We start from the raw sequence: 16,165 nt of genomic DNA, 5'->3' as shown, positions 1-16,165 counted from the left end.
TGATCTTAGCAGATGAAAGCAGTCGCGGCGTCTACGTGTTGAAAGCTCACGACCACAATGAGCTCTTATGTTCTGGATGGTTCTGGTCTTGTTTCCCTGCATCTCTTCATCACTTCTCTCCATCATGACTCTTCCTCTCTTTTGTGTTTCTGGCTACAGAAAGTTAGTGAGAAAGTGGGCGGGGCCGAAGGAACAAAGCTGGACGATGACTTCAAAGAAATGGAAAAGGCAAATATGTTGATTTTAAATATAAAAGAATTTATTCAATTAATTTATATTTTGCAGTTTTTTTGGTGTTGGTGAGTTGAATATTATTTCTACTGCTTTTACTTTGTCAGAGCTCCTACTTACGTTATTTTTTTGGATTTTGAACACTGTTACTACAACTGCGACTTGCTCTGTAGGCTGAAGTAGTTTTGATAATCTCAAACGTATCGTCCGATTGTCTGCAGAAGGTGGACATCACCAGCAGAGCAGTGCTGGACATCATGACCAAAACCACAGAGTATTTACAGCCAAATCCAGGTGCACACACACACACACACACACACACACACACACACACACACACACACACACACACACACACACACACACACACCACTTTGGCTCTTACACTTGATTTATAGTTGTGTTGTAGTTGTCGCTGCCAGACCACTACAGAAGTATAAGTACTGCATTCATGGGGTACATGTAGACCCACAACTCTAAATTGCATCTTAGCTCACCTAAAGCTCTGTAACTATGAATCCAACCGAAACCCAACTGCCTCCTGCCTCCCCGAAGCCTCCAGGGCAAAGCTGAGTATGATCAACACCATGTCAAAGATCCGCGGGCAGGAGAAGGGACCTGGCTACCCTCAGGCCGAGTCCGTCCTGGGAGACGCCATGTTGAAGTTTGGGCGGGAGTTAGGCGAGGAGTCCTGCTTCGGTGAGTGTGGATGGAAAGGAGGATTTTTTTTTTACCTTTATTGAACCACCTGAGCCCAACACTTCTCTGGTTCCGTCCCAGGCCTGGCTCTGCTGGACGCCGGTGAGGCGATGAAGGAGCTCGGCGAGGTGAAGGATGCTCTGGACATGGAGGTCAAACAGAACTTCATCGACCCGCTGCAGAACCTCCACGACAAAGACCTCAAAGAGATACAGGTGAGTTTGAACCAGATGGCAGTCTGTGCCGCTGTCATGTCTCACAGTCTTTAAAGTGCCATGTTTGTCTTCAGCACCACTTGAAGAAGATGGAGGGCCGCCGTTTGGACTTCGACTACAAGAAGAAACGTCAGGGGAAAGTCCAGGATGAAGAAATCAAACAGGCGCTGGAGAAGTTTGACGAGAGTAAAGAGATTGCAGAGCAGAGCATGTTCAACCTGCTGGAGAGTGACGTAAGGACGCTCTGGTCTCCATCGCTCACTCCACCGGTCTCTGGACGCGACGCGGTTGCATTTGCCATTTGGTCCAGTTTGACTTAATTTGTCAACAGATGCTTGTGTCCCAGGTCAGAGCAGAAGGGCCTTCGCGGCTCCACCTCCAACACAGCAAGGGCTCACCTTTTTATGACCTCTAATACTCTCGTTTAGCTCGATACAATAAACATGTGACCACATGCAAATCAGATTAGGTTCAAAACAAAGTGTCAAAAGCAAAATATTCATGCTTCAATTATAAAAAAAAAAGCCAACAAAAGACATGTCAACAAATGTTAGCGACAATTTTTCTGTTGTTGCTATGGCTACAGCACACTTAGACATTCAAGAGGCGTCAGAACTGCAGTGAAAAAAACAATATGGTGTGCCAGGCCAGACCGAGGCCCAGCATGGGAACAGTGAGGTGCTTTTGCTATGGAAAAACACACTGCTATGTGTGTGTGTGTGTGTGTGTGTGTGTGTGTGTGTTGCAGATAGAGCAGGTGAGCCAGCTGGCAGCACTGGTCCAAGCACAGTTGGAGTACCACAGCCGCACCGCTGAAATCCTCCAACAGCTCTCCAGCAAGATGGAGGACAGGTAGGATGATCTCTCAGATCACGACCAAGTGAACGTGTCGCTTCATGTGTTTTAACGGCGTCTGGCCTTCATCCAGGATAAAGGAAGTGTCGAGTAAACCGAGGAAGGAGTTCACTCCCAAACCCCGTATGACCCTGGAGCTGTTGCCTCCCACTGAGAGCCACAACGGAGGGATACACTCAGCTAAATCCCCTGGAAGATCACCAGGTAGAGGTGGGGGAGGGGTGCAGGATGTAAACATGGACCGGATAAAAGTTCATAGATAGAGTAGATCAAGTGGTTAAAGAAGTAATTTCCCACTTAAAAGATACATCTTTAATAAACATGGGTTCTTCAGGAAAACAGAACAAGGCCTGTGGTGTTGACCTTTGTTCCAAAGGTAGAAACCCCCATCACCCAGAATGCAATGGGCCCGGTATCTTGTCATACACAGTCTGGCCGACCTGTGGAAACCAGCAGTTGGAGTCGTCACTCTGGAGAATTTGAGTTTACGGGGATTCAAGTCGAGAAGTTCAGATTTGCTGCTGTCGTCTCACTTGAGTTCTGCTGCAGAATAATTGTGTTTGTCTGCTGAGTTTGTTTTTTTTAGCACCAGGACATGCGGTACATTGACATAGAGCTCTACAACGATAGGAATAGCCGATTAGCTCACTCGTAGCCTGTTAGCATGCATTTTCTATCAAAAACTACTGCGAAGATCAAATTAAACAGCCTCTGATGTATATGAGACGTCACTGACAAGAAGTGAAACCTTCATTCCTTCCTAAGAACCAACCCAATGTGAAAGCCCACTGTTGTCATCCCACTACAGCCCAACTGGACCAACCTTGTTGCCGAGCGCTCTACGACTTCGAGCCAGAGAATGAAGGTGAGCTGGGCTTCAAAGAGGGCGACATCATCACCCTCACCAATCAGATTGATGACAACTGGTACGAGGGCATGATCAATGGCCAGTCGGGCTTCTTCCCCATCAACTACGTGGACATCCTGGTGCCGCTCCCACATTAGGTCCCGCCAACGACCTGGCCCTTCTCCCTGTCCAATCCAGACGCCCTGAAAACAGTCCTGTATTTGCATAAACAAAATCACGCCCTCCTTCTTCTTCTGTGCTTCTGTGCAATTCTGCTTTCACGAAATGGACTGCAATGGAGAGGAGATGGGTGGGATGCGGCGAGGCAGTAGGACTGGAGGGGAAGAACAGCGTGAGAGATGCTGGAGACAAGACGATGACAAGATGATGTTTAGCAGCGCAGTGCTCCACGCCGCAGGCGGACAGCACTGGACAGCAGTGGAGACTTACAAATAAGGCACGGTGTATATGTGCGTGCATGTATGTGTCTTTATGTGGCGTTACGACTTCTTCTGACATGATCGAGCCAGCGCAACATTCCTGCTTGTCAGACGAATTACCTGACAGCTTTTCCTGTGATCCTGTCCTCCTTCTTCTTCCATCTTTTCTGGCCATCTTTCGCAAACAAATTCTGTCTTTTCTAACTTGACTTGCCTTCCTGAGCTTCCCTCCAACCCTCAGTCTTTCTTTCTAAGCTTTCAGCATGGCTCAATACTGTAGCTACGGTTTAGCCATCAGAACTTTCTTTTTTGAGTGTATCTGACACTTTCTAGCACTTTTCTCCGAGCCTGCATAGAATCTCAGACTATCGGCTGTATGCATGAAGCGGCCAAATCAAAGGTTTAAGTTATAAGGCGCCTGTGGAATTCCGTTTCCAGGAGTGAATCACTGGCTGATCTGCAATAAGTAGATTTTTCCAGGTAAAGAAGGGAATTCATTGTCGTTTTAAATCTCTTGTAACGAGAGTTTTGGCAGGTTTGAAGATCTGGACACTCAAACATTCAAGCGATTGAATACAGAAAAAGTTCAGCCAACCAGGGCTGGTTGTTGCTGAAGGAGGGGGACTGGTAAGCCTTGGACCTTACGGTATGCGTACTATTTAAAAGTTACCCACTCAGTGTTTTATGTGGAGTGTTTGCTCGTTGACTCGTCTTACTTGTGGCTTTTGCATGGAGGACTGTGTGAACATTCCCTCATTGTTAACACTCTGGCTGATGCTCATTTTCTTCCTGCAAAACCAGAAGTACAAGTTTGTACTGGAAAGGGTACAAATGCTTGTCGCTGAGTTGTACCCTTTCTTCTCGTCAAAAGGTCACTTCTGGCTTCTTGAAGACAAATACGGTAGTTTTGAGGGTAAAGGTGAACTGAAGGGAACAGTTGGTTTTCAAAAGGGTACGAAGCATTTGTACCCTTCCAGGTACACACTGGTCCTCCTACTTTTTGATCGTGTGTGTTCATCTTGAGTCACAGCCTTGGAAAAGGGCACATCAATTATTCAAGGCATGTTGCTGTAATCACCACTGGGAAGACTGGGAAAAATGATCCTTCCTTTCCCTTCCAGCAGTCTGTACAGTCAGATTAGAAACTTGAATGTCTACAGATGATCCTACATGTTCTGGGACAGTATTCCAAGTGCCCGTTACTCTACCAAGCATTTTTAGAACCCTCAGAGCGTGGCAAGACAAAATTCTCCAGCAAATTTGAATGTTTTAGAAACTTCTTAACATAGTAGAAATTTCAAGTGAACTGAAGCAGCACAGGGCTGTGAGGCTGATTGAGCACAGTGGACAAACTGGGTTATTACAACTTTCAGGTGCTGTACGACTCACTTAAAATTTGGACTTTAATTATTCATCCAATTCACTTTGGAATATCTGAAAAGGGTCGTATAATGAATCTCATCTCTTATATGTGAGGCAGCAGCTAACGGTAAGCTAACTAGCGCTTGATCAAAGTAAACATGACCCTGTTTGAACAAGTCCACCTTCGTACAGCCACAGAATATTCTCACCAGCGGGGCTGAGATAGCCCGAAGACTGCGATCAGAATCAGAATATAAACCAAACCACCAATCACACTTTTCATTCAGATTGAAAGTGTTGGTGTAAAATTTACAATCCATTAAATAGCAAAACTACTGTGTGAACAGATGACGGAATCTGTAATCAGAATGATTTTGATCATGAGAAACTCCACCAAATATTGTAGAACCCTTTTGAGTCCTCTGAACAAATCTTTAGCAAGAACAAATGATGTGTTTGTATCCGCAGCAGTGTCCTGGTTATCCCGGTTGTTTTTTCAGACACACCAACAGAGGGACAAAATGAAGCTCAGGAGGTCACTACCTCGACAGCCATGTTTCTGACTTAAGGGGAAAGCTAAGTAGCTAGTTGCTAGAAGGCTAGGATTACGTTTGCTACACAAAAACTACACTAAGTAACAAAAGCAACCTTCAGAGATTTCTTCAAAAAATACAGTCGCCTGCGCTAACAACCAACATGAATGATAAAGTGACATTTCTTGTGAGCGCTGCCATATTTAGCGATGTCAGACCAACTTCTTGAAGCTAACAAAGGCCTCAAAATTAGCAAGTAGGATATAAATATTTATTTTTTACAGGCGCTTAGTGTGATTTTACACTTTCTGGTACATTACATCTAAAGTATAAACCAGGTTATGCATGAGAACACTCAAACTATACTTTGCAAACTATTAAAGTCTAAAATTACATTGGAACAATCTAAACAGCTCCTGTTGGGTTAGAAATGAGTCAGTATTGGTAGCATGTAGCATCTTACAATTTTATCTGCTACTGCATCAAACCTACCTACCCAGAGTATGTGTACTGTAAGTGTGCACATCAGCTGTATTTCATTTAAGGAAGTTTTAATAACTTTATCAATTCAACTGCCACTCAATGGTGGTTAAAACCTTTGTAAAAACCTAGCCTCAACCACCTGAATGCTAAGGATAGCTGCTGAACAATGCAAGCTAACGGATAATCAAATACATTATTTTATTTTGAAATATTGTCCAACGTCCCAGTGGATCTGTACCATCACTTGATTTTTCAGTTGCTGGTCAACCGGGAAACCATGAAATAATAATTATCTGTCAGATTGTCTGTGTTCATGAGCTGGAGCGGCAGCGGTATGACACGATCCCGCGTGCTAGCTTCCCACGCTGAGTGTCATGTCTGAGTAACATGGCCACCATGTGAAAATGATCTTTTCAAGCTTACAATTCTTCATGATTCTGCATTTGTGTTGACAAAAAATGAATTCCAAGTTGGACAATTTTCACTTGAGAACCCAAATTATTTTATACAACCTGAACCAAAACCTAATGTTTACTGACATCTACGCTTACTTTTCTTGATATGATGATGAACAGACAAATATTTCAATGGCATTTGTCCCATTCCATGACTTATAAGACGTGAAGGCATGGAATCCACCGCAGCACGATCCTACGTAATACCAGCACAGGGACCTGAGTACCTCATGTGGTTCCATTCCATGTACTACAACATGTTCTACATCTTTGCCATCATGCACACAATGATGTTGCATTTAACTGTACTTCTAAACGTGGAGGCATGAAATATTCCAAAAATACTCACCTTCAAATTCATAAAGTACTTGTATTGTAAACAGTGTTATAAAATTAACGTAGTGCGGAGTGATTACAGATTTTTGTTTCTTTAAAAACTCTGAATACTACAGTATGCTGATGACGCCAAAGTGTCAGTACGCTGTTTTTCTGATTAAAAAGATATTTGTCGGGGGTTTAGCTCTGTGGAATCAGTTACGTCGCGCCAGTTTTTCAAAACAGTTATAAAGTGACTCATTCAAGGATGGAAACCACTTCCTCCAGAGAGCTGTAATGAGCTTTCCGGTGCAAGTAATAATGGAATAAAAGTTCAATATCAAGGCAATAAATGACAATAAAATCGAATCAATAACATGACGGAGCTATCAAATGTAACTGTGCTGCATCTATCGTCGCAAGCTTGGACGTCGATGTGACCACGACAGTTACAGGACACCGTTCGGCCACAGACCCTCTGTTCTGTACCTGGACGGGGGTTAGGAGCACATCTGTGTTTTGATTTTCTTGTGTTGCGTCTGTAACTTCTGAGTGTGAAAACTGATTTGCAGAGTCGTCCTGTGGAAAGTCTGTGAGCTGCATGCAACTGAACCGCTTCACGTGTGCTGTTAGAGGGAGGTTTTCCCCCCCAGAGATACCGGGGAGACATTCGTCCTGCTGGCTTTTTATTGCGCTGCAGTGATTTATGCGTCATTTTCTATTCCTTGATTATTTTATAGTGGTTTTTGTGTGTGTGTGTGTGTGTGTGTGTGTGTGTGTGTGTGTGTGTGTCTTTTGCAAAATTACTTCACGTTACAAAGTGCTTTAAGACCTTTTTGGAATTTCTTAATTTTATTCATATTTGCTGTGTTCTGGCGACATGGATCTAACCTCAGTGAGGCACATGTACAGTCTTACCCTGCACCTTCCCTTGTCACCTTGGCCAGAGTCAGACCTCAGCCACGCTACCTGACCTCGGCCTCAGCGTAACGTCTAGTTCCGTTAACCTGGGGATTCCTCTCATTGTCCAGAACCAGACAAGAAGATTAAGACCCCCCTTGCCTCAGGACTGCATCGGGGACCAAGGCTAGTTAGCTTAGCACAATGAATACCAGTGGGCGGGAAGTGTTAGCATATCTCTTTTAAAAGTCATCAAATACAATTTTCACCAAAACATCAACATGACTGGGATTTCGCATAACGGATTTAACCAATTATATTTATTTCATGAGTAGCAGCACACACGGTCGTAGCCGACCACTTAAATGTTTCCATTCCGCTTCGGTTAGGAGCAATGTTTGATGTTCGCAACATTCCCAGAGCTCCTAGTTTGGCGAGTATCGCTATCTCTAATCGTAAAAGTTACTGGCCATATTTGACTCACCAAGAGTACGGTAAATATTCACGACCTCCTCTGTAATGTTAGCTAACTAGCATAGCCATCTGCTAACATGATGTTGATCTTGAGCTTGGTACATTTACCTTTTCCCCGTCCATTGCAAACCCACATTTGCGCTTGTGTCAGCAACAGAAATGTCCACTGTTAAACCCCATTCCCTGAACTAGCCAATTATACAAGAGACTAAACGTGCCCGGGGTTGTTGACGTGGTGTGCGGAGTCAGCGACGTCGCTTTACTGGATCTACCGGTCTGCCATTGCCTTCACGGTGAAACTCTGTATTTGACGACTCTTGAGGGAGCCATGCTAACACCTCCACTAAGCTAACTTCAATGAAACCCTTTCATTTCAACGTGCTCCTATCAATGGTGCTGCCAGCGACACGCGTCCCTGTTAGCATACACACATAAACCCAAACAGGAAATGAGACAATATGCTTCCTGTGGAATGTCCCTGTCCAAAGGAACTCTCATTTCATTGGTGGCTACTAATTTTTTTTCATGCTGAATTTCAAAATCATCAAAACATCAGACTTTGACCGTCAATGACGCATCCATTGGGGAGAATTTCTCCTCCATATTTAGCCGGAGAATTCAGACTTGAGTGCTGATTTATTGTGTTACGCTGAATCTTGATGTTTTGCTGTTCCTCCTGCACTTTTTTTTCTCTCTTATTACTTTCAAAAAAAGATGGATTTTTTTGTTTTTGTAATAAGTGGAGATATCTGCCAACGTTGGTCTCCTATTGACATTTTGGTCATTGAGTGGATGAGCGGCGTGGCCTGGGTCTGACCGGTTCCATTACATGCCTTGTGGCGGTATAAAATAGCCCGATGTCTGGTGTCTCCTGGTGAGCTACGTGTGTGTATGTGAGCGCGCGCACACACACACACACACACACACACACACACACACACACACACACACACACACCGTGTTGCTGTTATTTATGTGTCCTGTGAATTCATTTATTTTGTATTTATTAATTTATTCCTGTGTCCTATTTATTGGTTCGGCACCTGTGGCGTAGTATTTGACAATTGGTCAGGATACATTGGTGTGAGGACGGGAGGTGGGGGGGTGGGGTGTGTGTAGGGGGGCGTGGTCAATGATAAAAGCTAGCTGTGATACTAACTGTTGCTCTCCTCGTATTGGATGATGATATATTCTAAGACCACTGTATGTATAACTGCTTGTCGTGAAGATGACCTACAATGTAATGACAATAAAGAATTAACACTGCGGCGACGCTGTGGACAACACGACTCCTCTCTTCCGTCACACGCCCACCTGGCACAGCTGGTCAAAACTCCATACATCCGTCCATCGTCGTCTTCCGCTTATTCCTTACGAGTAAGGGTCGCGGGGGGTGGAGCCTATCCCAGCATCTACGGGCGAGAGGCGGGGTTCACCCTGGAAAGGTCGCCAGTCCATTGCAGCGCCAACATAGAGACGAACAACATTCACACTCACATTCACACCTACGGTCAATTTAGAGTATCAATCAGCCTCGTCCTGGTCAAAACTCCATTCACAAAACCACTGCTTTAGGGAGAAAGTTCTGCTGATGCAGTCCAGCCGTGAGCTGGCGGCTCAGGCCTGAGGCGTGCGTCTTGGGGGGAATTACTCCGTTTCCCTGCAGCACATTCAGTTCTACTCTTCAAATTCCTCTGAGAGATGTTGAATACTAAATATTTCGATCATTTTCTGCCTGATACTTGTCAAATTAGGATGAACATGTGTTGGACCTGGTGCAGAGAAAGTTCACCAAGTGGCCATAATGAGAAAATAGATATTTTCTGGCCACAAGATCACGCTGGTTCCCTCAAGTTCATGAATTTATGGCCATGACGTACAAGTCATTCCCACACATGATCACAACGTGGGAACAAGTGACATCTGCTGGCCTGAATATGGACACGTAGGTGTATATACATCCTTATATTTATAATGTCTATGAACACTACCAATATGAAATACAACACATATTCAAGCCTATAGTTTTTTCTAATTAGGAATATTCTCTTTCATATTCTTACAAGTAATTTCCATACATGTAATAATATGAATTGTAATATTTAAAATGTTTTTGTATCAATAGTAAAATGGAAAATATTTCATAACCATGTGAAGAGTTTTTAAAAAGGAAAAGGCAGTTTTTCCGTCTGCAAGCGTTTGTGAAAGTGTCATTCACCTTCGCGGCCGCTAGTGGCGCTGCGGAGCCTTGTTTTCCTCCTGCTGATGTTTCCCTCCTTTTTACAACGCCAGACGCCTTCAGGTGCCCCTAAAAAAGCCGGACATCTTAATGTAGTAACATGTAACCATGTAGCCATAACCACATCAGTTTTGTTTGATTTGAAAGTCTATTTTACTCGTGATCAAACTTGATGAAGACTGGCGAGCACAAACGTACGTAGGGCGACTTTCCAAGGAGCTTCAACTCAACACTTTACAAACAAAACTTCCGGATCAATGTAAACAAACTTTTAACTAAACAAAGAGTTGGAATATTAATGAAGGATTTATAATTGACGTGATTTTTTTTATCACACCTGTGTTTGCGACGTGTGTTTTACAGGATCGGAGTTGTAATATTTCCCACGGTAAATTAATGCAGCACCCGGTTTGACCCACTTACCGCGCGTTTCTGGAACGTTTCACCCTCCAGCAAGTTTGTACTGAGACAGAGAGAAGCACCGGAAGTGAAGTCCTGTGTCTTCAAAGTCAAGTAGAACCCGGAACGCGTTCACCAAGGAAACATTCGGTTCTTCAAGTCAATTTCGCGTGACTCACGACCCCTAATGTTTTTGTTTTAGCTGCTTCACGTCAGCGGGGTTCTAACAACGACACACGCCAAATAGAACGACCCTCGAACTTCCGCTGTCGTCTTATTATCCAAGTCCCACCCGGAAGTAGTCCGTGTCTTAACCCGGTTGGCTTCACACTGGTTCCGCGTGTTGATACTGACGAGAAGATCGAGGAGAAACTAGTTTGTTTGTTTTTTGCGACTTACAGAGACCCGAACTGAAGCCGAACCCCCAGAGGAAAATGGACATGAAGAAGAGGGTCTCCTTAGAGCTGAGGAACCGGTCTCCGAGTGAAGTAAGTCCCCGGGTTGCAGCCTGTGTTTATCATGGACGCTGTGGGGTAAACTTGGCCGGCCAGGGGAGGAGTGCTGGCGAGCACATGGCAGGAGGCTGCCGGACCCTGAGAGGAGCTCAGCGGTCCTCAGGTGCTCACAAATCAAACTGATTTAAAGTGCCGGTGTACAGCCCCGTTACCGGCCTCTCTGTAGCCGCGGTCATGTCTCTGCTCCCGGTTAACCCCGTTGAACAGCCCGGCGATGGGCACGTCGTGTTGTTGCAGACGCGAGCAGCTTCGTGTGCGTGCAAGAACCGTTAATAAACCCTCGCCGCGGACCGGAGCTCTGCCGGGCTGATGTCCCGGCGCTCCGGGGCCGGGCTAATGCCTGGACCAGGGAATGAGGTGACGGTTTTCTGGGTTGTTTGCTAGAACTTAGTTCCTGCACTTGTATGTGTGTATCTTCTGCTCCAGTATGTAATAAATATCAACTACGTTTATAAACCTAAATCACTCCGCCGTAGGTCGGCAGGCGGAGTGATTGGCGTGGCAGAGCGTTATTCCTAAAGCAGGAAATGCGTTATTTTTCATTTCTGCTGTGTAATTCCGGTGTCTTTCTGCAGACTTTCGACTCCACCTCTGCCTGTGCGTGCTTCTCAAACTATCTCAGCAACTGCAAGGGTCGTCACGGGTGCTCGCAGCTCCAGGTATTAGACGGGGCCCGGTCCGTGAGGGCGCGTTGCTTGCGGCGCGCTAGCGGGCTAAGCAGTGGTCCCCCTCATGCTCTGGTTCGCGGTTCCTCTCCCCCTCGGTAGCCTCCACACGCCCGGTGTCCCTCACCGTGGCCCGGTTGTGTGCGGGGGACAATGAAGAAGAGACAAAGCCGCTAGCGGGAGTAGTGGGGGAGCTAGCACGGAGCTAACGTAGCAGCGTCACGTGTGTTGGGAGTTTACAAACAGACGGATCCGGGATCCGTTCCAACATGAACGCGCTCCAGGGTCCTTCACCCCGGCACCGGTGGTCCCGATCCCCACACCTCTTCACGCCCGGATCCCTGACAGAGAGGAGCTTCAGGAAGGACTTTAAATTCTGCGGTGAACACGAGGAACGGGAACCCAAACACCTGTGCCGTTCACTCAGCAGGGCACTGTGGTGTGGCGTCATTCTGGGTCACATTGGTATTGGAAGGTCAGCAACATTTCCACGTCTGCGTTGAATGAAAACAAGTTTAGGATATTTAGATTGCAAAATACAAAAAAACTTGATGACTGTGAAAGCGTGACATTCTTCGTGGAAGCAGACGAAAGCGCATCCTTGTAACTGACGACCAGCGAAGAAGAACAAACACAGAAGTGCGCGTGGGTCATGTGACACAAACCTCAGCAGGTCACTTTCGAGATTTTTCACATGATACAGGATGACTCCGCTAACGATTTCAGGGAACGACTTCCTCGTACGTTCAGGCGCCATGTTAGAAACTCTGTGTGGAGTCAGACAGAGAGTTGTGGGAACCGCCGCGATGGCGCCCTGCAGGCAGAGCGTGTCTGGAAACACCTGTCCTCTGTGAGTCTTGATGACACCGCCAACCCTGAGAGTGTCGTATAGACACGAACGTGAATGTTGAAAGCCCTGCTGTCCCTGTACTGGCCCTGACTAACTGTGGCGGGTCGGTCCCCTCAGGTCCAGGAGCTGGTTCTGGACAACTGTCGCTCCAGTGAAGGCAAGATTGAAGGAATCACGGCCGAGTTCTCTAACCTGGAGCTGCTCAGCCTCATCAACGTGGGCCTGACCAGCGTGGCGGACATCCCCAAGCTGGACAAACTCAAAAAGGTCAGTGCAAGGCAGCGACGGTGGAGGGCTGGAGCTCCAACCTCACTGTTGCTCTGCAGTTACAAATGTTGGTTAGCAGTTATTCACCGGACTCCCTGGAAAGACTGAATACATCAGCTGTGTAGTGCAGTGTAGACCAGATGTTATTGCAAGTACAATTACCACAACTTATTGCAGTATCAGTATTTTCTCTCACCTCTAACTGTTATCCTGAATGCTAATGGAGGACCTGGACACACAGTGGTGACTCCAGGATCAGCTGATTAGTCTGCGTTTGTGTCGTCCTCAGCTGGAGTTGAGTGACAACAGGATATCGGGGGGTCTGGAGGTCCTGGCGGAGCGGCTGGTGAACCTAACGCACCTCAACCTCAGCGGCAACAAGTTTAAAGACATCAGTACTCTGGAGCCCCTGGTGGGTGGAGCTACACTCAAATAACATGCCCACTTTTAGAGAGGAAGTCTCTTGTTGAGACCTACGCTGGTTAGCTTAGCATAATGAATGGTTGTGGATGGGAACGTAAGCATACACAGAGAAAGCCCTCACGTCTCTTTGCCCCTCCCTCCAGAAAAAGCTGCCTCAGCTGAAGAGTCTGGACCTGTTCAACTGCGAGGTGACCAACCTGGCTGACTATAGAGAATCCATCTTCAACCTCCTGCCCAAGCTCACCTACCTGGACGGCTACGACATCGATGACTGCGAGGCGTCCGACTCTGACGGCGAGGGAGACGGAGTCGAAGATGAGGATGATGAAGGTGAGAGTTCAGTGTCGGCGTGTTCGGGGGAACTGATCCAAAAAAAATCCTGTTTTCTCTAACCGTGCTGCTCTGCTTTCCAGAAGGAGTATCAGAAGACTTTGAGGAAGAAGAGGATGAGGATGAGGAAGATGTGGTGGCGGAAGACGACGATGACGACAGCGGTGATGATGAGGTGGGTACGGGATGAAGATTACAGCAGCGTTACACTGAGAAAATGTGACCAAAGTATTAAAGAGATACATCTCTGTGCAGGACGGCGAGGTGAACGGAGATGTCGAAAGTGAGGATGATGATGAGGATGAAGAGGATGAGGAGGATGAAGGTGGGCACCAGCGGGGCTCTTTCCTTTTGTGGGTTTTTCTTGGGCTAAAAGACCAGATGGTCCTTCTGTGGATCCAGTTAGCATCAGTGTGGCGGGGCGCTAGCCAGTACACTGCTGACTGAACCGAGTTTTTCTGTTGCTGACATGCATGAAACACGCACTGGGTTCAGTGGGTGAAAGGAAGCTATGTGAAAGGGTCAGTGGATGCTAAGCTAGCTAGCTATCATTACAAATGTAGTAGCATTCAACTTGTTGGGAACCACATACAGCCTGAGCTAGCCATAGCAGCTATGTTGGGATTAGCGAACAAATTATTAAAGTTCCTTATAGCAACATGTGCCAGGTGGCACTCACTGTCACGAACCCATCAGAAATGGTATAAACGCAGGTCGCTGCTCGGCTGGTTGGGTTCCTCCATCACTGAGTGAGAGGGAACACCGAGGTTAGCGGCTAGTTAACGATGGCAGCTTTCACTCTGACAGTTTGATCCCATTCACATCCATAGCTAACACCTCTTTATATATTCGCATAATATGAGAGCTATAGATCCAGGCTACACCAAAATGCTAACATGGGATGATGCTAACATCCCACACGGGTCTAAATATCAAGCTAGCGCTTCACCGCTCTCCCATCTGATCACAACTATCATGGCGATGGGCAACAATTCCAGGCAGTTTCCATTTGTTCTCATCAAACCTGCTTCTGAAAGGTTTGAACCAAAGCTAGCTTAGCTACGTAGCTAGACCGTTAGCTAGGAAGAGATTTAGCAAGGGTATAAAGTGTGACTGTTGAATGGAAAGACTGGTGGTTCCTCGTATCGGGATGTTGTGGAGGGAAGGACGATGTTACTTGATTGCTAAACCGTCCTCGTCTCCTCGACAGATGAAGACTCGTCTCCAGTAAAAGGAGAGAAGAGGAAGAGGGACCCTGATGATGAGGATGATGAGGATGATGATTAAGGACCCGCGGAGCCCCCGCAACCCCCACAACGTACCCCCTCACTCCCACCCCCAGCCAACGCCCAAGCTGTGTTCCATTTCTAGATCACGTCTCCCCCGTTGTGCCCTTGTCACCTTTCCTCCCATTTTCAGTCCATTTTTAATCCGGCCACATAAACCCTGACCTCCAGTTCAGGCAAACACCTTCCGTTTCCCTCAAAGGTTCCTGGCAACCCTGGAACCACTGCAGTTGTTCTCAGGAATAAATTGACTGATCCCGATGAGTCGCTGGTTTTGATTCTGCCAGCGAAACGCCACATTTTAGAAGCTCAAAACAAAAACTTCCTGGTGATAGAATTCCTAAAAATCCTACGTGAAAATGCATCCCACTCAAACAATATGGCGTCACATGACTTTAAACAACATTTTGATTTGAATGGGGTTTTTTTTAAAGTAAACTGCAACCAAATTGAGAGCATCCTGAAGTTTTGTTTTGTTTTGTTTTTTAATCTGACAGAAGTTTGTAGTTCAACATGTCAAAATATTCTGTCAGTATTTTTGGATGCCAATGAATTCTGTATTCACAAGTTCGTTAAGAAGCTTAAATGGAGACGACAGAATCATGAAAATGAGAGTAAAACCATGGGCTCATGGGAGGTGACGGCACTTCTGGACCCCCACCCACCACCGCCACCAACGATGTCATTGTCATTCTGGGACTGATCCAGCTGCTGTGATGTCACGCCGCCTCCCCCTCCCGTTTCCTCGAGGCCGAGTGCTCAGGGCAAACAATTTTTCTCTTTTTTGCCAACAGAGCTTTTTAAAAGAAATATTTTTTCAGAGAAATTTTGTTTAATTTTGTATGGTTGTCTGGGGACACTGTCGTTTTTTTGTTTTGTTTTGTTTTTTTTTCTTCTCTGCCTCTTTTATTTCCGTTCACTCTTACACTGACTAGTTTTTCCTTTTTTTTTACTTTCTGTAAGTTAAAGGAAAAAAACAAAAACAACAAAAAAATACAAAAAGGACTTTGTAAATAAAATCTTAACATTTTGATCCTGGTGTCTCCACGTGCCTTTTGTCTCTTAAGTTTCCTATCAAGTCTGGATTCGCCTCCTGAGCTCCGTCAACACGGCGTCGCTGTGTTTGATGGACAGACGTTCACGTCGAAAAAAAAAGCCGAGAAATAAGTTGGCGTTGTTGAAGTGAGGACGGGAAACATTTAAGTCTACGCTTTGAAAAGCAGTAAATCTCATAACTGCTCATTTTGACCCTTGTCTCAAATGTGACTGTTTGCTAACAAGTGGCTGGACTGCAAACATCACGCACCTGCAGCGTTCAGTCATGCTAACATTTGCGTTGTCCTCCTCCTCTTTATCCGGTTGGTCCGGGTCGTGGGGGCAGC

General features: G+C 45.9%; 2 protein-coding genes and 1 long non-coding RNA gene across 3 annotated transcripts in view; 2 read left to right on the top strand and 1 right to left on the bottom strand.

The window, feature by feature from the left end:
* LOC147238939 (endophilin-A1-like) overlaps positions 1-3,098 on the top strand; it is a 17,074-nt gene extending 13,976 nt beyond the window's left edge. Inside the window, exons 2-9 of the mRNA XM_086197179.1 lie at positions 160-228; positions 453-525; positions 787-930; positions 1,012-1,145; positions 1,220-1,378; positions 1,894-1,997; positions 2,074-2,204; positions 2,809-3,098. Coding sequence (XP_086053305.1) covers positions 160-228; positions 453-525; positions 787-930; positions 1,012-1,145; positions 1,220-1,378; positions 1,894-1,997; positions 2,074-2,204; positions 2,809-3,005 — 1,011 coding nt within the window. The 3' untranslated portion in view covers positions 3,006-3,098. The remainder of the gene's footprint in view (positions 1-159; positions 229-452; positions 526-786; positions 931-1,011; positions 1,146-1,219; positions 1,379-1,893; positions 1,998-2,073; positions 2,205-2,808) is intronic.
* LOC147238938 (uncharacterized) overlaps positions 1-11,319 on the bottom strand; it is a 21,349-nt gene extending 10,030 nt beyond the window's left edge. The window contains exons 1-3 of the long non-coding RNA XR_015111768.1: positions 10,472-11,319; positions 10,028-10,117; positions 9,124-9,221 (exon numbers count right to left, since the gene is read on the bottom strand). This is a non-coding gene — a long non-coding RNA (uncharacterized LOC147238938). The remainder of the gene's footprint in view (positions 1-9,123; positions 9,222-10,027; positions 10,118-10,471) is intronic.
* LOC147238937 (acidic leucine-rich nuclear phosphoprotein 32 family member D-like) lies at positions 10,527-15,816 on the top strand. Its single transcript, XM_086197183.1, has 7 exons — positions 10,527-10,935; positions 12,595-12,744; positions 13,034-13,156; positions 13,311-13,497; positions 13,581-13,672; positions 13,753-13,822; positions 14,708-15,816. The coding sequence occupies exons 1-7, from the start codon at positions 10,882-10,884 to the stop codon at positions 14,782-14,784; spliced, it is 753 nt and encodes a 250-aa protein (XP_086053309.1). The 5' UTR covers positions 10,527-10,881; the 3' UTR covers positions 14,785-15,816.
* Positions 15,817-16,165: the final 349 nt, after the last annotated feature.

This window comes from Aulostomus chinensis, chromosome 24 (assembly GCF_037954235.1).
Source record: "Aulostomus chinensis isolate RoL2024-O1b breed Wild chromosome 24, RoL_Achi_v1.0, whole genome shotgun sequence".
NCBI lineage: Eukaryota > Metazoa > Chordata > Actinopteri > Syngnathiformes > Aulostomidae > Aulostomus > Aulostomus chinensis.
The sequence above is the reverse complement of the archived record's forward strand: the minus strand, read 5'-3'. Positions and strand labels throughout refer to the sequence as shown.

Excerpts from the sequence above, each read along its gene's own strand:
- LOC147238937 (XM_086197183.1), top strand. The coding sequence starts at position 10,882 with ATGGACATGAAGAAGAGGGTCTCCTTAGAGCTGAGGAACCGGTCTCCG. Across the intron at positions 12,745-13,033 it reads AGCTGGACAAACTCAAAAAG|CTGGAGTTGAGTGACAACAG; the intron begins GTCAGTGCAAGG and ends TGTCGTCCTCAG. Across the intron at positions 13,673-13,752 it reads ACGACAGCGGTGATGATGAG|GACGGCGAGGTGAACGGAGA; the intron begins GTGGGTACGGGA and ends ATCTCTGTGCAG.